At 44.5% G+C, this 23,453-nt stretch overlaps 2 protein-coding genes across 2 annotated transcripts; both read right to left on the bottom strand.

The window, feature by feature from the left end:
* Window positions 1-862: 862 nt before the first annotated feature.
* Window positions 863-11,130, bottom strand: LOC101733194. Its single transcript, XM_031892025.1, has 9 exons — window positions 8,477-11,130; window positions 6,696-7,216; window positions 4,945-4,994; window positions 4,405-4,616; window positions 3,888-4,153; window positions 3,674-3,799; window positions 2,349-2,487; window positions 1,600-1,632; window positions 863-1,286 (listed from the first exon to the last, which is right to left on the bottom strand). The coding sequence occupies exons 1-9, from the start codon at window positions 10,950-10,952 to the stop codon at window positions 1,018-1,020; spliced, it is 4,092 nt and encodes a 1,363-aa protein (XP_031747885.1). The 5' UTR covers window positions 10,953-11,130; the 3' UTR covers window positions 863-1,017.
* Window positions 11,131-18,969: 7,839 nt separating this feature from the next.
* Window positions 18,970-22,979, bottom strand: LOC116406732 (high affinity immunoglobulin gamma Fc receptor I-like). Its single transcript, XM_031891488.1, has 5 exons — window positions 22,534-22,979; window positions 21,670-21,942; window positions 21,075-21,347; window positions 19,383-19,667; window positions 18,970-19,293 (listed from the first exon to the last, which is right to left on the bottom strand). The coding sequence occupies exons 1-5, from the start codon at window positions 22,604-22,606 to the stop codon at window positions 19,196-19,198; spliced, it is 1,002 nt and encodes a 333-aa protein (XP_031747348.1). The 5' UTR covers window positions 22,607-22,979; the 3' UTR covers window positions 18,970-19,195.
* Between the last annotated feature and the right edge of the window lie 474 nt (window positions 22,980-23,453).

Raw genomic sequence — 23,453 nt, 5'->3', positions numbered from 1 at the left:
GAATCCAACTCCTGAAGGGCTGAGGGCATTCTTCTAGTCTTGAATCCAACTCCTGAAGGGCTGAGGGCATTCTTCTAGTATTGAATCCAACTCCTGAAGGGCTGAGGGTATTCTTCTAGCATTGAATCCAACTCCTGAAGGACTGAGGGCATTCTTCTAGTCTTGAATCCAACTCCTGAAGGGCTGAGGGCATTCTTCTAGTCTTGAATCCAACTCCTGAAGGGCTGAGGGCATTCTTCTAGTATTGAATCCAACTCCTGAAGGGCTGAGGGTATTCTTCTAGCATTGAATCCAACTCCTGAAGGACTGAGGGCATTCTTCTAGTCTTGAATCCAACTCCTGAAGGGCTGAGGGCATTCTTCTAGTCTTGAATCCAACTCCTGAAGGGCTGAGGGCATTCTTCTAGTATTGAATCCAACTCCTGAAGGGCTGAGGGTATTCTTCTAGCATTGAATCCAACTCCTGAAGGACTGAGGGCATTCTTCTAGTATTGAATCCAACTCCTGAAGGGCTGAGGGTATTCTTCTAGCATTGAATCCAACTCCTGAAGGACTGAGGGCATTCTTCTAGTCTTGAATCCAACTCCTGAAGGGCTGAGGGCATTCTTCTAGTCTTGAATCCAACTCCTGAAGGGCTGAGGGCATTCCTCTAGTATTGAATCCAACTCCTGAAGGGCTGAGGGTATTCTTCTAGCATTGAATCCAACTCCTGAAGGACTGAGGGCATTCTTCTAGTCTTGAATCCAACTCCTGAAGGGCTGAGGGCATTCTTCTAGTCTTGAATCAAACTCCTGAAGGGCTGAGGGCATTCTTCTAGTATTGAATCCAACTCCTGAAGGGCTGAGGGTATTCTTCTAGCATTGAATCCAACTCCTGAAGGACTGAGGGCATTCTTCTAGTCTTGAATCCAACTCCTGAAGGGCTGAGGGCATTCTTCTAGTATTGAATCAAACTCCTGAGGTGCTGAAGGCATTCTTCCAGTCTTGAATCCAACTGCTGAAGGGCTGAGGGCAATCCTCTAGTATTTCATGAGATCCATGACAAGCGAGTTATTGTGTTTTAACAGAAGGGAAAAGAACATGTCCTTATCCTGGTGCCTCCAGGACTTGGCATAGCTATAAAGCTCCCTCATCTTCTCCTGGGAGAGTTTCTTGCTCCTCACAGAGCTGTACTGCTCATCATTCAGGATCTCCTCGCTCAGTAGCTCATCCAGAACAGCATTAATGGTAGGGACGGACATTCTGTCAATCAAAGCTGAACGGTTACTATCTATAAAGTGCTTCCTGCCTGCAAAAAACAAAGGACAATGGTAAAGGTTTGAATTTTTATAAAATGAGATCAATATTTGGGGACAACATGATTCTCTTATGTTTTCAGGACTCTATATAATCAACAGCCTCCCTGGCTTCTGTTGCCTATCTATGGCAATAAATTTGGCCTCGTTCATTTCCCAAACTGCACAATTAACTCTTTCCTACCTTTCCCACTAATGGGAATAAATGAAACACAAGTAGTTACGGTACTGAGATTGTGTATCTGCCACATTATAGTGTTGCCACAGCACAAAAACCAACTTGCAAATTAAAAAAAAAATACCAACCAGAAGCCTCCTGTGACCTTGAACCAAGATCCTCTGAAATTAAAAAGAATATTAGAAAATAAATTGAATATGATTTAGCTGTGTATATGCAGCATATACTGTACATCATTATGCAATAGATCTAACATTTTATTTTTATATTTCATTACAAACTTACCCTTGAAGTGCAATTTCGATTTATTAAATGAGCTTCACTGCCTCAAGGATTAGGCAACTTATTTTATCTATTCCTTCTTTACTCATTCCCATTAAAGTATGTAGTTTAACATTACTCTGGTTATATTTGCTCATCCTTTGCCTTCCTTATTTATCTCTAGGGATGCACTAAATCCCCTATTTTGGGGATTCGGTCGAACCCTGAATCCTTTGTAAAAGGTCCAAACCTTTCACAAAGAACTCGGGGTTTGACCGAATCCTCAAAATACTCAACAGAATCCTCAAAATACTCAACTTCCATGTTAATGTGATGAAAAGTCACATGAGTTTAAGGATTCGGTTCGGCCAGGACCATGGATTTGGCTGAATCCTGCCAAAAAGACAGAATGTTGGCTGAATCACGAACCGAATCCATGATTCGTTGCATCTTATCAACTCAGCAATGGCAGACTTTATGGCTTCTCAAGGGACATGGTGGAGACATTTGTTCAAAAGAAATAATAAGTTAAAAGCAATAAATATGGGAAGGTTAGAGAATTGGTTATATAACAGTATAGTACTGCACCGACATCAAAGGCAAATAAACGAGTTACCTCTCCTCACTGTAGCGCCCCATACTGAGTTGGTTTCTGTTTCCGAACCTGGTTTCAAGGAAATTTCGATTTCTTCTTCCATTTTAGATGAAGGAATATATATTTCAGAGAAATCTCCATTAAAACGAATTGGAATATTCTAGAACAAATAAAACAATTCATTGTGCAGATCCTGTAAAACAGCCTCATAAAGGTCTCATTACAGATAACTTAGGGTTCACCCAGGTAGGAAATCCCATATTATTATAGTTCTGGGTGCAAATCCCTCTATTATGGCAGAGAAACGGTATTAAGGTGAGATATAAAGAAGTCTCCCCTATGCGCCACCCTGAGACACTTGTTGGTTGCCTCCTATGATGAGTGACTGGCCATAAGACATCTTCAAGAAGTATTTTTTTTAGCTCAGTCACAAAATGATATAGATTAGGTTCTATGAGATGGATAAGCACTATCATTTAGAATGCCTACAGACAGAGGTGTTGGTATTACAAATGATTGTGCAGTATGGTATAGTATGTCTGGCTGACATGAAAGGGGTCACCATTTAAACTGAAGGTTTTGAAAACCTTTGAAGGAAATGCCTTACTGACAGTGCCACAAGCGGCCATACCATCAGGTGAGATGCCATGTGTTCTACTTGAGTTCCTACAGCACTGGGCTGATTTTTGCTTGGGGGACAATCTAAATAGCCATGGTTTGTCCCACAATAGAAGGGGGTACGCTGTTCTAGGGGAACGGATAGCTAAGAGGAGTGTTTAAACTAGGTAAGGGGGGTGAGTTAGAGCATTATGCATTAGCTAGAGTAGATAGGGCAGTGGAATTAGAATGGGGACATGGGGAATGAGTGAGGGAGGGTACATAGAATAACAGTTAAGGAGATCCCACTGTAAGGCCTTTTCATTTGGGATGGAGTGCAGAAACTGGCAACTACACTGCAATGGAAAAATTTAGCTATGAGTTAAGGGTTGGGGTTATTTTCTCTGGAAAAAAGGCGCTTTCGAGGGGACATGATTACTCTGTACAAGTACTAGAAGTTTTATAGACAGATAGTGGAGGATCTTTCTTTCCCCATAGAAAAGACCAGCTTACCAGAAGTCTTTAGCTCTTTAGATTAGAGGATCAGAACTGTCAGTTGTTCTTTTATCCGTTTTTCTGTATGTGGAATTCATAGACCTTCTCCTAAGGTACCTTATGCCAGAATTGGGACAGATGGAGGAAGCCCCCCCATTCTGTAGTTGGATAATGTGCACAAGTGAGAGTGAATGGCGGGCTTGTTAATGGGGTTTAACCTCTATTGTCAGCACAGACTCCCATGCCATACTTACATCTGGTCTTATTGTTGCATAGTCCGGTGCCGTCACTGTGTAGTCAGTTGCAGTAAACACCGCGCTGGTCCCATAAGGTTTGCTAATAAAATGAAATCCGTGTTCTTTCTCTTCATCTTTAACAGCCTAATTATTGATCAATAAAGTTACAGATTTCATTATAAAGGCACAAATATCTTGGAAAATAAATTGCTAATGAAGATTCTGTAATCACCTCGTGTAATGAGCGGTCGTGCGGCATGAAGTGGAGGTGAATGGTATAACCTGTTCTGTAGCTGCAATACAGATGGACCACTCCATGGATCCGAGTCTTTACTTTAAATATTTCAGTCATTGCCCATAATAGAACCACCCCCACTGGGGAGAAGGTGGGATTTTCCAGGACTGTGTAAAAAGGTTCAACTCTTGTTGGTGATTCCAGTACCACATTGTCATCTATATAATGAGCGATTTTGAATTGGCTGACATCGATGTTTCCAGCTGTAAGTAAAGAATTACTATATATTTATGTGTAATATTTTATTCATCATCATCGGGTTATATAGCTCCAGCAAGTTACCCAGCTCTTTCATTTGTAACACTCACATTAACAACTCAAACAAGTTGTTGTTAAGCTCAAACATGCCAAGGGTATCAAATGAAGAGCCCATTGCTGCTATTAGTTCACTGTCAGTAGAACATTAGTCTTGCCAACCCTAATCATGTTAATTGCCATCTCAGTAAGGACTTACCTTTCAGACACACATAGTGAGGCAGATAGACTGCTGACACCAAGCCAGATATTACTTTCACATCAAAAACAGGACCGACCGCATCATATCGGCGTTGCAGCGCAGAATCTCTCCAAGAGCTGAGCGTAAATTCAATGACAGAAGGTGAAGGAACGTGAAACATGATTCCTGTCTCACAACAGTGGAAGAGACCTCCATGGGGCAGATCTAACCTGAAATGGAAAATAATATTTATGGGCAACGGATACAAGGAATCTTGTTGATTAAAAGGGGTGCAGGTTCCCTGCTGAGCTTCCTAAAGAGCAAAGCTCTTCCCTTGCTGACTAACCTATCTGCCTCTCAACACTGAGGTGAGCTATTAGAGGGTCTCCTAGCCCCTAGCTAGCATCTACCAAGGGCAACTTTCCCTACCTGGGCCTGCTTCAGATTTAAGGTACAGATTGCCACTAACATGCTATATAACTAAGTGTAAAACAGATGTTATGTTTTGAAGCTTCAAAAGGGTTTAATGAGACAACAAAGTACATTAAATTCATTTACCTGTATTTTCTCTTGTGTATTATAGGAAAGGCTGGTGTTGCAGCAGGGATCTGAAAGGGAAACAAACTCAACTGATGGACACACAATATATCAGTAAGTAGAATACATTATTTGCAAACATTTGCTTGGCTTTTGGACTTTGTGTGATACTCGTTGTACAATAATTTGTATAAGAACCTTTCCTTATGTGACTTTATTGTAAAATTTCCTTCTAAATTGTGCAAAACTATAAGTTCCATGCAGGATGCTGCCGCTTTGCAGAGAGATTTGAAAAGATTGGAAAACTGGGCAGCAAACTGGAAAATGAGGTTCAATGTTGATAAGTGCAAAGTTATGCACTTTGGTAGAAATAATATAAATGCAAGCTATCTATGGAATGGTAGTGTGTTGGGGGTTTCCTTAATGGAGAAGGATCTAGGGGTTTTTGTTGATAACAAGTTGTCTAATTCCAGGCAGTGTCATTCAGTGGCTACTAAAGCAAATAAAGTGCTGTCTTGTATAAAAAAGGGCATTGACTCAAGGGATGAGACATGATTTTGCCTCTTTATAGGTCCCTGGTAAGGCCTCACCTTGAGTATGGGGGGCAGTTTTGGGCTCCAGTCCTTAAGAAGGATATTAATGAGCTGGAGAGAGTGCAGAGACTGCAACTAAACTGGTTAAGGGGATGGAAGATTTAAGCTATGAGGTTAGACTGTCGAGGTTGGGGTTGTTTTCTCTGGAAAAGAGGCGCTTGCGAGGGGACATGATTACTCTGTACAAGTACATTAGAGGGGATTATAGGCAGATAGGGGGATGTTCTTTTTTCCCATAAAAAGTATCAGCGCACCAGGTTGAGGAGGTTGAGGAATGCCCTGCCGGGGGATGTTGGGTAGGGGGTTCCTCACGGTGAGGGCAGTGAGGGGGTTGGGGAATGCCCTGCCGGGGGATGTTGGGTAGGGGGTTCCTCACGGTGAGGGGGTTGGGGAATGCCCTGCCGGGGGATGTTGGGTAGGGGGTTCCTCACGGTGAGGGCAGTGAGGGGGTTGGGGAATGCCCTGCCGGGGGATGTTGGGTAGGGGGTTCCTCACGGTGAGGGCAGTGAGGGGGTTGGGGAATGCCCTGCCGGGGGATGTTGGGTAGGGGGTTCCTCACGGTGAGGGCAATGAGGGGGTTGGGGAATGCCCTGCCGGGGGATGTTGGGTAGGGGGTTCCTCACGGTGAGGGCAATGAGGGGGTTGGGGAATGCCCTGCCGGGGGATGTTGGGTAGGGGGTTTCTCACAGTGAGGGCAGCATATGCTAATTAGGATTAGGTTCAGTATACAGCGAAATACCTTGGGATGGATTTGGGGGTTCGGCTGAACCCGAAAAACTGGGTTTGGTGCATCTCTAGTATATTTATATATACACGCACTGGAGATCATCTGGAGATTTTTGTTTTTGGTGATTTTTTTTAAAATTAACTATATAGCTATGTAAAGGTAGAAACAAAAGGGTTGTTTATAGTTATAGTCAGATACAAAAATGTACTGATATTACCGTATTTATAAGCCAACCCAACCATTATTTTGAAACCTGCCCTATCGGTGAACTGACTAGTAACTGACTCTGATATGTGTTGAATGCATTTGTGACCAATTTACCATTTTCATCTCTACATGCAAGTATATACCCTATACCCAGAATCAGTGCTGTTAGTTAGAATCCTGTAGCCAAACATTCTGTTCTGACACCAAGCCCTTGGGTAATAGAAACAATTGCCAAAAGTGCTCACCTTCCCACAGAGCTCGCATTCCATTGTGCTTGCTTTGGGCCAGCTGTAGGGCTCCTCTTCTTGTTCTCTCAATTCTAATTCCATTCCTCCAACCGCTCCCTCTGCTATTCCTCCAGCAGGCCCCTCTTCCATTCCTCCAGCTTCTCCCTCTTCCATTCCTTCAGCAGCTCCCTCTTCCATTCCTCCAGCAGCTCCCTCTTCCATTCCTCCAGCTTCTCCCTCTTCCATTCCTCCAGCAGCTCCCTCTGCCATTCCTCCAACAGCTCCCTCTTCCATTCCTCCAGCAGCTCCCTCTTCCATTCCTCCAGCAGCTCCCTCTTCCATTCCTCCAGCAGCTCCCTCTTCCATTCCTCCAGCAGCTCCCTCTTCCATTCCTCCAGCAGCTCCCTCTTCCATTCCTCCAGCAGCTCCCTCTTCCATTGCTCCAACAGGTCCCTCTTCCTTTCTTCCAGCATCTCCCTCTGCCATTCCTCCAGCAGGTCCGTCTACTTTCCCTCCAGCAGGTCCTTCTTCCAGTCCTCCTTAAACATGAATAAAGTGCATTATACTTAAAAGCCTAACATATGCAAAAGGAAGCTGATCCAGGTTGGACCCAATACACATTTTGGAATAAGTGAACAAGTATCAAATCTATACATCAGAGGGCCAGATTTAAATCTAATTATTCAGAGAAGTAAGGTGTGAAGGTTCCCCGTGTGTTTGGCTGGTGCTTACTGTACAGGCCGCAGGCTGCTCTTACTTCTATATTCTCAAAAAAAATAAAAATAAAGCAGCCAACTGTATTTGTCAAAATTTTGGATGGAGTTAAAAAATATAGCATTTTGAGTTGTTATGGAGAAATGCAGCTTATTCTAGTGTAGGGGCAATTAAATCCCAATGTTGCCTACCAGTGGTGGGGGTATACAGTAAATATGGGGGGTTTTATTTGGTTTCTGGCACCTACATTTAAACTGAAAAAGGCTAGTCAGCACCCAGAGGGTGGGGGCTATGGGCTCTGTCCTGGGGCAAGCTATACCTTCCCCTGTTCCCAGGTGTGACCCATGGTCTTTCCTTGTACACAGCTGAAGCTTTTTCATGCCTCCTATATTGAGGTGGGATTGGCATCAAGCAGTGTTCCAGATCACCCCAAATATATGTATATGTTACAAAATAACTGGTTGAATAGAAAGTGAAGATTCTTTTTGATCTACATCAGTTACGTATAATTTTATTAGAGATGCATCAAATCCAGGAGTCTGTATGGGGGATCAGCCAAATCTTAGCAGTTTCAGGATTTTGGGTTTGGCTGGATCCTAAGGCTGATGTATGGGCATTTTGACTGGCACTGCCCTCCGACAGAGAACATCTGTGGTCAAATGCTCCTCCCCACCTGTCACAGCTCCAGACAGATATGAATGCAAAGCAAAATAGGAGATAGGAGAACCTCAGCGCTGATGTTGTCTGAGCTCAACCTGCATCCAATAAGGTGTTTCATTCAGCTCCATCAGGAGTGGTGACTCCATGTTTTATAAACCTACATACAATAATATACAGGTGGGTTAATTAGCATCTAATCAAACTAACCCTGATGTATGTGTGAGTTCCACTCATTCCACTAGAGCAGGGACTGATGGGAATTCTGTATAATCTCTGTAAAGTATGGTGTAACATGTTGGCACTGATATCCATCCACTGACAATCAGAGAGCTGACTGATGGGGAAGAAAAGGAAAATCCAACTGAGCTTCAAGACATTTCACTGGACATAAAAGAAAAAATTCAGACTAGGAAGTGATCCCTTACCTGGAGGATTCCCCTCTGGAGAAACGGGTCCATCCTGTGATGGTGCAGCTGTCCCAGTTGGCTGTGATTGCTGATTGTTTAAGCCTTTTAGCATCTCAGCCATTGTATAAGGGTCATTACTCACAGCTTTTCTGCCCAGGATAAAGTGACACTGGGGGAACCTGCGATGATGCTCAGTGAGGGGATCTTCCCTTGACCACCATTCATCCATTTCCCTACCACAGGAGAAGCACCGAACCTTGTCCTTTGGGCCCACATAGTAGAATCCTGCCCAGGCCAATTTAATAGGGGTTTGATTTGGAAAATGTTCTTTAGCAGCTTGATAACTTTGTATCCTGCTGTACTCATCACTCATGTCTCCAAGGGCTTTCTTCCCCAGGATGTTGGTGTCCAAAAAACCCGGTCCAACTCCTTCTTCCATAAAGTAGCTGTGTCTGATGGAAAGGCCCTGTACATAGGAGCAGTGAGGGAAGGAAAGTTGGTGCCTTGTGAGGGGCACATCCCCAGGCTCCCAGTTATCCACTTCTCCCCCACAGGAGAAGCACCGCACACGGTCTCCGGGTCCCACATAGTAGAACCCTGCCCAAGCCAATTCATCAGAAGTTTGATAGGGGAAATGCTTCTTGGCAACTTTATAACTTTCTATTCTGATGCATATTTCACTCACTTCTCCAAGGGGTCTCAGCAGTGGGATGCTGGGGTCTAGCATACCCAATATAACCTGTTTTCCTACCATAAATGTAGTGCTGAGGAACAATTCATGTAGATGTAGGCAGTCAGAAGGTGAGCGTTGGTCCTGGGTGGGGGGAACATACCAGAACATCCAGTTCTCCAACTCCCCCCCACAGGAATAACATCGCACCCGGTCCTTGGGCCCCACATAGTAGAAACCTGCCTTAGCCAAGCCCTGTTGGTTCCAATATATAAAATGCTGACCGTGCCCCCTGTAGGATTCTAACCTGCTGTATTCATCACTCATGTACCCACAGGGTTTCTCCTCCAGGTTACTGGAGCTGCTGAGGGGCACTGTTGTCCCACTTTCCCCTTCTTTAATGATTCCTGCGCACACCTTGGACTGATTCTCTTTCCCATCCCCCTCGTCTCTCAGCTTCTGCATATAGGGGCAGTGAGGGAAAGAGTGTTGGTGCCGGGTGAGGGGTACATCCCATCTCTCCCACTTCTCTAATTCCCCCCCACAGGAGAAGCACCGCACCCGGTCCCCAGGACCCACATAGTAGAATCCTGCTTGCGCCAACCTCCTCTGGTTTGCCATAGGGAAATACTGACTGTGCCCCCTGTAGGTCTCTAACCTACTATACTCATTATTCATATCCCCCAGGGGTTTCTCCCCTGGGTTGTGGGAGCCACTATAGCGTGCTGGTATCCCACTTTCCCCTTCTTTAATTGGCATTGGGCACACCTGGGACTGATCTTGTGTGCCAGTGGTCTGGGCCCTCTGTTCCTGCACATAGGCACAATCAGGGAAGGAGTGTTGGTGCCGGGTGAGGGGCTCATCCCACTTTTCCCACTTCTCCAGTTCAGCATTGCAGGAGATGCACCGTACTCGGTCCCCAGGTCCCACATAGTAGAACCCTGCCTGGGCCAAGTCCCACTCTTTCATATAGGGGAAATGTTTATGGTGCCCCCAGTAAGTATCTGCCCTGCTATACACATTGCTCATATCATCATGGGATTTCTTCCCCAGAATGTTGGGGGGCTCAGTTGTCAAACATTTCTCTTTACTAAACCCCGTATGGCTCTGTTTCTGATTCTGTATCCCAACCCCTTCAGCTGCTAGCTTTTGCACATAGAGGCAGCCAGGGAATGAGTGTTGGTGTCGGGTGAGGGGCACATCCCAGCTCTCCCACTTATCTAATTCCCCCCCACAAATGAAGCATTTTACTAGGTCCCCAGGTCCCACATAACAGAATCCTGCCAGGACCATCATTATCAGCTGCCTGTTATATGGGAAAAGTCCACTGTGCCCCCGGAAAGTCTCCAACCTGCGACGCTCATCACTCAGGTCCCCAAGGGGTTTCTCCATTAATACGTTGGAGCCCAGGCCTGGCTCGTAGTGACAAACTTTCCATTCCCCCTTGGCTTTCAGCTCCTGCAGATAGGGGCATTCAGGGAAGGTTTGTTGGTGACGGGTGAGAGGAAAATCCCATTGCTCCCACATCTCGAACTGACCCCCACACGAAAAACACCGCACACGGTCACTGGGGCCCACATAGTAGAAACCTGCATTGGCCAGCTTTTTTGCCACCGATGAAATATGGAGCCTATAAAACATACCAAACACATCCTTAAAGCTCAGGTACCTTTTGGATTTACTTTGCATGTCAATATCCCTTGGATCTGGAGGTCCCCTGCTCTCATATTTGTTGACTGAGGGTATTTTCGGGAGCAGCTTAGTTCCCAGCACTGGTTCCACATAATCCTCCTTCCCCAGGATTCCGATTTGCTGATGCGACATGTTAGGCTGGCTTCTATACTTGGGAGAGTTGCTGGGTATGTAGGGCAGAGAGGCAGCTTTAGCTGTTGCTGTAGTTACTGATAATGCTCAGCTTCTCTGTTAATGGTGCTCTGGGACTCCCATTGTGACTATTGCACCTTTCACTTTCACTTCTCTACTGCTACTTCCAAGAATTCAGCCGCCCGTGTCATGTGACTTCCTTCCTTCCCCGCCCCACCCTCTATGTACAATTCCCCAATGCCCAATCAGTGCATGTCAGTGTCACATAATATGGTGCAACCAAGGAATAACCAGTCTGGCAATTTATATATGCAGCTTTGTTGGACATACAGTAATATTAGGATAATACAGGCTGCAATAGCAGAAGGTCTTTTTTCTAAATGACTTTATTATGCTACTTCGGTTACTGTTCCAAGGGGATTATTTTAAAGATTTGCCAAAGGGCAGGTTTTTTTTTTATGCTTTATCCCGCAAGTTTGCAGTATTTAAACTCCATTTTTATTATTAAGGTCTTTATCCAGAGCTTTACGTAATAATAATAATCGTGTAACCCCTTTTTGGCTGTAAACCCGTTGAACCACGGCTAGTATAGGCTTTAGAGCATGGGGTAAATGCGACTCAATCCTTCCTTCGCTATATGGAAGTGACCAACGGAGCTATGGCTCAGTGGAACTCCCACCTGGGTCAGCAGATGCAGCCAAAGAGGAAGCCCCACCCCCCTGCTAAGCACTATATTGATGTGCCAAGGGAGGGATCTACCTATTAACCAATAAGGCAAACTCTAAACTGATACAGGGGTCTTTGTCCAGTTACAGCAGAAGTAAGGAGGTTGAAGGGTTTAAAGCCATAGGGGCAGATTAACCCTATGGGTCCCTACAATTCCCAATGGTTTCATTCTATATTATCTACTGCATCTCCCGGCCACCAAGAATATTGTTCTTAATATTTACTGCTGAATCCATCCCCACCTTTCTGCTCTTCATAATAAACTCACTCAGACCTTGTCTCTCTCCTTGTTAAACCATCTTTCTGCACTGATCTTAGGGGTCATTTCTATGTGTCTGTCTCAGCAGCCATAGCAACAGCTTTTTCCCCCACAACCGGCATCTACAAGGATTTAGTTTTTCAATTAGCCAATTAGCTGTCTCCTTGCTTGGGTTGCCTTCTCACCTGCATTTTACCGAACTAGCTGGTAAAATACCAGACTAGACTTGGGCCGGTGTTACAAATCTACTGGCTATTAACTCACCGGTAAATTTGTAATAACTTGTTCTCTGCCCCCAGCACAGTTCGTTCCACCTCAACTCCTGCTCTGCCCCCAATCCCCCTCTGATCTGCCCTTAACCCCTATCCAACCTCCCCCTCTGTCCTCTCAACTCCCATATTCTGCTCTGACAGTGACCCCTATGGCATGGCCCCGCCCCATTTGTGACATCACCATGCCTCTCACATCCCAGAACTGCCCTGCTGGTAAAGTATTGGCAAAAAGGTGGCAACCGTGCCCCTTACTCCTGGCACTGCTACCTCTCATTCACCAACAACTCTTCAAGGAGGTGTAAAGTACCTCTATCATTACTGGTCCCATGTGCCCCCTGTTCTTTATTCCATACTGTTTATTTTAATGAAATATCGTGAAAGAATTGTAAAACTTCTAATAATTTAAACACTCAAAGGGGTCACTGATGAAAATGAAATAAATAGTGAAATATGGGGTTGTAAAGTTACACATTTGGCCCAGCCCAGTGATTTTTACCTTTCCTTCTTTACATTTGGATTAATGACTTCAGAGTTATAGGATACTAATATAACCAGATATTAGAATGATAAACGTAACTCCTGTTATGTTCCAATCCCTGCAGTAGGATTAATGGCCGGGAGGTAAGTACCAGACTGGGGTTAAAGGCTGGGCAGCTTACTTAGCACCCTCACTGCTTTACTAGCATACAGACTGAGCTCATTTCTGAGATTCAGAGTTTACAGTAGTAAAAAATTAAAAAAGTGCACATTCCTTAAATATTATTGTTAAAAATGTTTTGGAAGAATACAATACAAATACAGAACAGAGGCAAAACCATACATATGAATTTTCATACCTTTACATATATGTTATCCTCCAGACACCAATTGCTGGCGGCTCACTGTTGTTAAAAAGATTGAGGGTCTCTGGTTCCCATCACTGAGTATTCTATTAAATTCATATAAATAATAAAGAGTTTCAAAAACATAAGGAAAATAGTTATACTGTATGTACCAAAAATGAGGGGATTGATAAATGCCCATAACCCAGTCCTGTGTTGTACGGGTATGGGATCCCTTATCCAGAAACCCATTATACAGATATTTCTGAATTACTGAATTTCTGATCCTAACTAAGATATAATTACCCCTTATTGGGGGCAGAACAGCCCTATTGGGTTTATTTCATGGTTAAATGATTCCCTTTTCTCTGTAATAATAAAACAGTACCTGTACTTGATCCCAACTAAGATATAATTACCCCTTATTGGGGGCAGAACAGCCCTATTGGGTTTATTTCATGGTTAAATGATTCCCTTTTCTCTGTAATAATAAAACAGTACCTGTACTTGATCCCAACTAAGATATAATTACCCCTTATTGGGGCAGAACAGCCCTATTGGGTTTATTTAATGGTTAAATGATTCCCTTTTCTCTGTAATAATAAAACAGTACCTGTACTTGATCCCAACTAAGATATAATTACCCCTTATTGGGGCAGAACAGCCCTATTGGGTTTATTTCATGGTTAAATGATTCCCTTTTCTCCTTGTAGACTGTAAGCTCTTTTGGGCAGGACTCTCTTCCCCTCTTGTATCAGTTATTGATTGCTTTATATGTTACTCTGTATGCCCAATGTATGTAACCCACTTATTGTACAGCGCTGCGGGATATGTTGGCACTTTATAAATAAATGTTAATAATAATAATAATAATGTAGATTGTAAGCTCTTTTGGGCAGGGCTCTCTTCACCTCTTGTATCGGTTATTGATTGCTTTATATGTTACTCTGTATGTCCAATGTATGGAACCCACTTATTGTACAGCGCTGCGGAATATGTTGGCGCTTTATAAATAAATATTAATAATAATAATATACCTTGGTTTACTCTTTTACTAAATCCCTAAGGGAACTCACTTTATATAATGTGGTGGAAGGAAAGGTGACGTCAGTCCCATCTCACAAACTTTAAATGACCGGCAGCAAAACGGGACCTTATCTAGGACTGCGGGCTCAGCAACTAAAATCATTAGTGGTGGGAGGTACGCCATAACAATGCTATAACTTGAATGGGAAGTCATGAAGACTAGTGATGGGCGAAAAGTTTCGCCAGGCATGGATTCGCGGCGAATTTCCGCGTTTCGCCATTGGCGGATTGTTTCGCGAAACGGATGAAAAATTTCGCCGCGGAAAAATTTGCTGCACGTCCAAAAATTGTCGCCGGCGTCAAAAAAGAATAGTCGCGGGCGACAAAATAATAGCCGCGGGCGACGAAACAATAGCGCGCAACAAAATAATAGCCGCAGGCGACGAAACAAGAGCCGCGCGACGAAACAAGAGCCGTGCGACAAAATAATAGCTGCGGGCAACGAAACAATAGCGCGCGACAAAATAATAGCCGCAGGCGACGAAACAAGAGCCGTGCGACGAAACAAGAGCCGTGCGACAAAATAATAGCTACGGGCGACGAAATAATAGCCGCGCGACAAAACAATAGCCGCGGGCGACGAAACAAGAGCCGCGGGCGACGAAACAAGTGCCGCGCGACGAAACAAGAGCCGCGCGACGAAACAAGAGCCGCGCGACGAAACAAGAGCCGCGCGCGACGAAACAAGAGCCGCGGGCGACGAAACAAGAGCCGCGCGACGAAACAATAGCCGCGGGAGACAAAACAATAGCCGCGGGCGACAATTTTTTTTGTCGCACGACATTTTCGCCGTTTCGCGAATTTTTCGCCGTTTCGCGGATCTTTTCAAAGATTTGCAAATTTTTCGGCGAAGCGAAACGGAACAGATTCGCTCATCACTAATGAAGACTCTAGGAAATAACAATATGATAACTAAAATGTCAGAGCATCTCAGTTATTATTGTCTAATAGCTAAACACCAAACGTTCTAGAAACTTTCTTCCACAGCAGAACTTAGGAACCCCCCCAATGTGTTACAAGGTGCTAGAGCTAATGTAGGCTCCGCTTCTCATTATCAATCCCTCATCTTTACAGGGTTTTGTGCCCTTTGTCTTTCTTATCAACGTGGTAAGGCGCTTAAATCTATATTATCCGGTTAAAGCTGATGTGTATAATGTGTATATGCTATCACTTTAATTCCCTAACAGCAGACAGGGCCACATTCATTTAAGCAACGGGCATTTTAGCCCCAGCTCACAGGCTTAGGCACCAAACGGGACCATTTATAATGGTGGGACTGAGAGACGCATCTCTCTTTCTCTCCCCCGACTGACAGAGGGAGATACTCTCAGGAGACTGCAGCAAGTTTGCTCCTGGCCCCGCCTCCTATGGAACGTCATCAGCCGGTCAGGGGCGGGGAAAGGAATGCGCGCCAAAATTGATACGTCAGGCCGTTCCTGTCAGATCTGCTCCTCCCCACACCCCAATAGATATCAGTCTGTGTTACCATCTGAGAAGGGTCCAGCCTGGGAGGAGATGGGCGGCAGGGAGGGGAAGTGGCTGAAGAGGAGGGACCTGAAAGTCTCAGTCATAAATGTAGGGAAGAGGGAAGGCAAAATTGAAGGCTATAAGGAAATTGAGGGCAAAAGAGTAAAAGTGAGAGAGTAAGTGTGGGGCACAGCAAAAAGAAAATTTGGAGGGAGGGAAGGAAACCAGAATGGATAGGAGTATTTTGTGAGGTGATGAGCCAGGGCTGTCTGCTTCTGGTTGGCTCCCCATTAGCCTCAGATACATTTATTATTACTATGCATATATATATATATAACTATGTATAATAAGAGATAAGCCAGGGCTGTCCTTTTCTGGTTGGCTCCCCATTAGCCTCAGATTTATTATTAACAGGTATTATAACACAGCAATGTATTCTCAGAGCTGTACAACTAATTGTTGTATACGCGGAACATCCAGATTTATATACAACCAATAATACAAATGTAACCCATATTTGGCTGTATAAATCAAATTGTCCAGCTAGTAATAGAGCATGGGGGACATGTGACTCAGGATGGACCTAAGCAATATGGAGGGCAGGGCCAGAACTAGGGGAAGGCAGAAGAGGCAGCTGCCTAGGGTGCAACAATTGGGGGGCGCCAGGAGCCTCTCCTGCCTACCCCTAGTCCGCTCTCTTTAGTCATAGCCCCCGCTGCTTGTCCTTACGCGGTGTGGGCAAAGATCCATCGAATCCTGCAACTCCACATGCGCCCCAAAGCGGTGCAGGGGAATGAGGAAGGTTCAGGGGCGATGTGGCCGACCGAGTTGCCTAGGGCGCCCAGTCGGCTTGGCCCGCCCCTGATGGAGGGTGTTGTATAACTACACCTCCCACTGCCACTGTGTAGTGCAAAACTTAAATAAATGATGTGATGGACGCCAGGAGCTCTTGCAAACAGAGGTAACGGTTTATTTGTCCCAGACAAATCATATACATGCAGGGTTAAAATACTCTCTGATGAGGTAGAACAGGCATTCAACAGTGCAATTGATGTTAAAGCAGATTAAGCAGTGAAGTATGGTGTCCACCTGTTTATCCTTCTCATATAGAGTTAGGCTGGGTAAGACAACCAACAGAGCAACAGGAGGTAAGTCCACTGGTTTATCCCTTCTCATAAAGAGGTAGGGCAGGGTTAAAGCCTGGCCTAGTCGCTGGCACTTCTGTGTCCCTAATCTAAGGCAAGTAAGCCTGTAGGAGACTACTCCTTTACTCTCTCTCCTGGGTGGAGCAAGTGAGCTGCTCTTTCTAGATACAAACTCACTTTCCTAGAAAGTGCTCTGATATTAGTTCTTGCTTTATCTCGTTCACAGGGTCCCTGCTCCCCAACTTCACTAAGGGTACGTGTCCCCTTAGGGCCTAACCTTCTGGGCCGGTGTGGATCCCAGGCTTCATGGAGCATCCACACAAATCAGAGATAGGCCAAAAGGCAGAACCACCCCTTCCCTAACATTATATTAAAGTTTGGCAGGGTTTGGTTTACCTATGGACCAATAACAGGGTAAATGTAAATACAGGTATAGGATCCGTTATCCAGAATGCTCGGGACCAAGGGTATTCTGGATAAGGGGTCTTTCCGTAATTTGGATCTCTATACCTTAAGTCTACTAAAAAATCAATAAAACATTAATTAAACCCAATAGGATTGTTTTGCATCCAATAAGGATTATTTATATCTTAGTTGGGATAATTTACAAGGTACTGTTTTATTACTATAGAGAAAAAGAAAATCATTTTTAAAATTCTGAATTATTTGATTAAAATGGAGTCTATGGGAGACGGGCTTTCCGTAATTCAGAGCTTTCTGGATAATGGGTTTCTGGATAAGGGATACCATACCTGTACCAAACTTGATACATTCATCCTGCCTATTGCCAAGGAGAAAAGGATAGGCAGGGTTTAAAGCCAAAGGGCACATTAACCCTATGGGTCTCTACACAAAATACAACCAATATCCTATACAGAAAGTACAGAGGGCCCCGTCCAAAAGAGCTAACAATCTAAAAGTTATAACCGTGTTTGGATTGTCTCTCACTACTCCATCAGCTCCTGCCTTGTGCTCTCCACTGATCGATATTCATAAAGGCAAAAGCACTCACATCTAAACCGCATGTGCTTGTTGCCATCATCGTTGGATGCATCCTGGCCACAAACACGTAGATACATTGCAAAATGTGAATAAAGTGTAAACTTTGGAGTTTTTATGAAGATAGGTAGCTATTATTAATGTAAATACCAGCTGATGTACCCAATGGGATGCTGCAGTGCCATTGAGCAGATAGGTGGATGGGCTTGTACTCAGCATTAGCTTGTTAGACATAGCGAGTTTAGTCGAGAAAAACAAGAAATTCTAGACTTTTGGTACATCTGTCCCAAAGCAAATGAGTGATGAAAAGACCAGAATGCGCAGATGCCTTCAATATTGCGCTCTCTCTATTGCCGTACTTTGTGCCTACGGAGTGTAAGAGGGGGCTAAACAGAGTGCAAGGGTGTGTTGTTTTTGTTGCCATGATTCTTTTTAGCGCTTAAGGTGGCCATACACTACTTAGCTCTTAACAGAGTGTATGAATGATCTTTCCTACAACCAATGGTCGTGGGAAAGATCCTAATTGTATTGTGTATGGCCACCATTCGGCCCATATTTTTTTGATGGCACTGCATATACAGTAAATGTATTCATAGCCTGGCTTCATTGTTATTTAGAAGGTTCTTTCTCAATGTGCGTTTAGAGCAGGGGTGATCACTTTAAAGTTTCTGGTAGACCTCGAGGTGGAATGCAGTAGGCCAGTGATCCCCAACCAGTGGCTCAGGGCAACATGTTGCTCCCCAACCCCTTGGATGTTGCTCTCAGTGCCCCCAAACCAGGGAGTTATTTTTGAATTCCTGACTTGGGGGCAAGTTTTGGTTGAATAAAAACAAGATTTCCTACCAAATAAAGCCCCTGTAAGCTGATAGGGTGTATAGAGGCCCCTAATAGCCAATCACAGCCCTTATTTGGCTCCTCCATGAACTTTTATGGTGCTTGTGTTGCTCTCCAAGTCTTTTTACATTTGACTGTGGCTCCTGAGTAAGAAAGGTTGGGGACCCCTGCAGTAGGATGACATCCCGCCATTCCCCCCCCTCATACTGGAGCTTTTGAGTGCGGCTGCTCAGCCATCCGTCTTTGTAGTTTCATCCCAGTATAGAAGATTGTCCCCACCGGGCCGCTGTATATATTTGTTCCCACTTTATATATATTCTGTGTGCAGACTACTACATTCCTTTCACATTAAACTTGAAGTTGGCACTTGAATAATGTTATGTGGGCATTAAATGTGAATTTGGCACTGTATTAATATATTGCTTTGTGTATTTGTTAAACATCGATTGATACTTTTTCTTGCTTATTGCCAAATGATAGAGGTTGCACTATTTTAACTGCTGTAGATCTCATGGCGGAGGCCAGGTGGCAAGAGTAGATCACGGGGTGGCAAAGTCTGGGCATCTGGAGAGTTCTTCAGAAAGAGTTGGAGTTGTGATGTCCTCTTTGACCGTTGATATCCTCCGATGTCCTTCTACTTTCTGAAATATTTGGAAACCACCCCGAAACAGGCCATTAGTATACACGCTGATACCGCCAGTCTGACCACATTCTGGACTGTGTTGTCTTTTCCTGAAAAAAGAAGCCGATGGCAATAAAAAGACACAAAACCTACAAACTGTTATGTTGAAGCTTGACGAACAGTAGATGCTACATCTTACCCAAAATCTGGACTTGCAAGGTTTGGCTCAACTTTATTTCACCAGTCGATATCTTCTCCCCACATGTGTAATTTCCAGAGTCCTTTCTCTGAGCCGGGGGGAATTTCCATATATTGGAATAACCGAACTCATGGATCAGGACTCCATCTTTGTATAATGCAAACTGCATGAGTGAAGGCACCGCCTGGGCAGTCAGAGTAACATGGCAGGTTATGGCCATATCAGAACCTTCAGTGATGAGATTAGGGCTCACTTTTATCTCTGGGTTATAGGACGCCGTTGTAACTGCATTCAGAAATAAATATTACAATTACCAGGAACATATCATACGTCAGAGTGAAATATAATTAGTAGAGAATACCGTATTTTCCGGCGTACAAGACGACTGGGCGTATAAGACAACCCCCAACTTTTGCAGTTAAAATATCCTCAATCTCCCCCCCGCAGCATCCTAAAGCTCGTCCTCCCCAACATCATCCAGCTACCCCTAGCGTCCTCCCCAACATCATCCAACTACCCCTAGCGTCCTCCCCAACATCATCCAACTACCCCTAGCGTCCTCCCCAACATCATCCAACTACCCCTAGCGTCCTCCCCAACATCATCCAACTCCTCTAGCATCCTCCCCAACATCATCCAACTACCCCTAGCGTTCTCCCCAACATCATCCAACTACCCCTAGCGTCCTCCCCAACATCATCCAACTCCTCTAGCATCCTCCCCAACATCATCCAACTACCCCTAGCGTCCTCCCCAACATCATCCAGCTCCTCTAGCATCCTCCCCAACATCATCCAACTACCCCTAGCGTCCTCCCCAACATCATCCAGCTCCTCTAGCATCCTCCCCAACATCATCCAGCTCCCCCTAGCATCCTCCCCAACATACTTTAGCTCCCCCACATACTTCATCTCCCCCCAACATCCTCCCCTACATACTTCAGCTCCCCCACATACTTCATCTCCCCCCAACATCCTCCCCCACATACTTCAGCTCCCCCAAGTGTCCTCCACCACCCCTGCTGCGTCCGGCTGTTTCCTCCGGCTGCTTCATCCGGCTTTAAACGTAATGGCTTCATCCACCACCCCTCCTGCTCGCCTGCTGCTTCCTCCGGCTGCTTAGGTTGCGCCCCGTGCGCGCTGACGTGTATGCACGGGGCGCAACCAATAAAATTAACCGCTGACCACCAATGAGCCTGTAACGCTTTAAAGGGGTCAGCGGTTAATTTTATTGGTTGCGCCCTGTGCATACGCGTCACGTCAGCGCGCACGGGGCGCAACCTAAGCAGCCGGAAGAAGCAGCAGGCGAGCGGGAGGGGTGGTGGATAAAGTCGTTCCCTTTAAAGCCGGATGAATCAGGCGAGTGGGAGGGGTGGTGGAGGACGCTGGGGGGGCCCTGCAAGGAAGTACCCGGCGTATAAGACGACCCCCGACTTTAACCCAGATTTTTCTGGGTTAAAAAGTCGTCTTATACGCCGGAAAATACGGTACTATTGTGGGAATGAGGGTTACTGAGGGACATTAAGTTTCTTGAAATCTCCGCAAACGAAGGGCTTATTTACAATATGGCAGAATATTTAGGATTTCCTTGTCCAAGTACATTGGCTTCCCCTTTAAACAGAACAAAATATTGTGGCCACACTGCACTGTAGCCATTCGGAATTTCCCCTCAACGCACATATAGCTTTCTTACCTAAAATTTGGATTTTTAAGACGTGGCTTAGCTTTTCTTCTATGTTCAATGCCTTCGCCCCACATGTATAATCTCCCGAGTCCTCACTCCGAGTTGAGGAAAATTTCCATTCGTTTGAACGACTGTAGCCCCGCGCTATTTCTCCGTTTTTATATAAAACGTATTGTAGGGCTAACGGCTCTGGTGTTGGCAGAGACTGGCAGAATATAGACATAGCTGATCCTTCAGGAACCTGATCTGGGCTCACTGTTATATCTGGCTTATAAAACAGGTCTGCAAAAGGATAGACTGATATTAGCAGAAAGGAATAAACTGAACATTGTGTGTAATACATTTTCATGATATTAGCAGTTTTACACTGCTAATCAGTAACTTTGGCTTCTGCCATTCTGTGTGGCTGGCCAGACACATACACATAGAGCAGCAGGGGGCGCTCCTGTTGTAAAGTGGTGATATTAGCAGTGTAAAACCACTAATATCATGAAAACTAAATTTAAAAAAATAGAAAAATAAAAGAGCTTTGAAAGTTGTGTGGGTCAGAGAGTTTGCCCTTATAATTCTAGCCTTTGGTTGCCTTATGAATGACGGTTCTTACCTAATATCTGTATTTTTAACACGTGGCTCATCTTCTTCTCAGCAGTCAATGTCTTTGCGGCACATCTATAATCTCCAGAGTCCTCCTTTTGAGTTGCGGTATATTTCCATCCATTGGAATAGCTGAATCCCTGCACCAGTTGTCCATTCTTATACAGTGCGTACAGTAATGGTACTGATGGGGGAGACGGGATAGAATGGCAGGATACGGACATATCAGAGCCTTCTGTAACCCGATCTGGGCTTACTTTTATATCTGGAGCAGTGAAGAACTCTACAAAAGAGTAAGGTTAGTTGGACACTTTAGGGGGCAATAACTAAGCCCAGCTTTAGGCTGTAAAGAGATTCCAGTTCCATTAATGCCTTGCATTGGGGTTATTTGACCTTTAAAAAGGAACCATGGAAGTGTATGAAGCCTTTTGTGGCAGAGAACAGCAGATTGGACAGATATACAGCTTTTAAGAGCAATTACATTTACAGTCATTGTGATGTTGTATAAAGTGGATATTGGAAAGTTATTTGGAATTATATTTGCTTTCATTGTGCAAAATATTATATTAAGGTTTATATCCCCTATATAAGATAAGGATGCTGAGAGGGCTGGTAAGACTGATATACAGAGTATTTGCAGCAGTTCCATTTCCCAAAGAAAGCGCTTGCTTTGCTTCTTGCTCCACCTAGTGGCAGACTGGGGAATGTACTAATTCATTTATTATATATTAAATGGATTCAATTAACTTTTTGCCAGATGATGCCTTTCTATGCAGACCAGATTGTTCTTTCTTCCTGCTGCTTTGCATGGATCTACAGCTTACATTAATATTACATATATGTATCAACAGAGATGGAATAATCAAGAACTCACCCGTCTGTCCCGTAACTGCTGCTGCAGAGGAGAATAAAGAAAGGTTTACACACAATCCAGTGCTGTATCCCATTCTGCATACATTTTCATTCGGAATTATAACAGCTATCTTGTTGCTAGGGCCTTGTTTACCTTAGGAACCAGGCAGTAGTTTGAAAAGATACTGGAATATGAATTGGAGAGGGACTGAATAGGAATATAAAGATTGTAAAGTAACAATAAAGTTGTAGGCTCGCAGAGCAAGTTTTGTTTGGCTGCCGGAGTCAGTGATCCCCATTTAAAAGCCGGAGGAAGGCAAATAATTGAAAAATTATAAAAACTGAATAATAAAGACCAGTTGCAAAGTAGTAAGCACAAGGCATTCTATAACACAGTGACCCCATGTTGCTCCCCAACCCCTTGGGTGTTGCTCTCAGTGCCCCCAAACCAGGGAGTTATTTTTGAATTCCTGACTTGGGGGCAAGTTTTGGTTGAATAAAAACAAGATTTCCTACCAAATAAAGCCCCTGTAAGCTGATAGGGTGCATAGAGGCCCCTAATAGCCAATCACAGCCCTTATTTGGCTCCTCCATGAACTTTTATGGTGCTTGTGTTGCTTGTGTTGCTCTCCAGCGAATCTGTTCTGTTTCGCTTTGCCGAAAAATTCACGAAACAGCGAAAATGTCGTGCGACAAAAAAAAATGGTCGCCCGTGGCTATTATTTTGTCGCGCGGCTATTGTTTCATCGCCCGCGGCTATTATTTTTTTGCGCGGCTATTGTTTCGTCGCCCACGGCTATTATTTTGTCGCGCGGCTATTGTTTCGTCGCCCACGGCTATTGTTTTGTCACGCAGCTATTATTTCGTCGCCCGTGGCTATTATTTTGTCGCGTGGCTATTGTTTCATCACCCGCGGCTATTGTTTTGTCGTGTGGCTATTAT

This window comes from Xenopus tropicalis, chromosome 8 (genome assembly GCF_000004195.4).
Source record: "Xenopus tropicalis strain Nigerian chromosome 8, UCB_Xtro_10.0, whole genome shotgun sequence".
Taxonomy (NCBI): Eukaryota; Metazoa; Chordata; class Amphibia; order Anura; family Pipidae; genus Xenopus; species Xenopus tropicalis.
The sequence above is the reverse complement of the archived record's forward strand: the minus strand, read 5'-3'. Positions and strand labels throughout refer to the sequence as shown.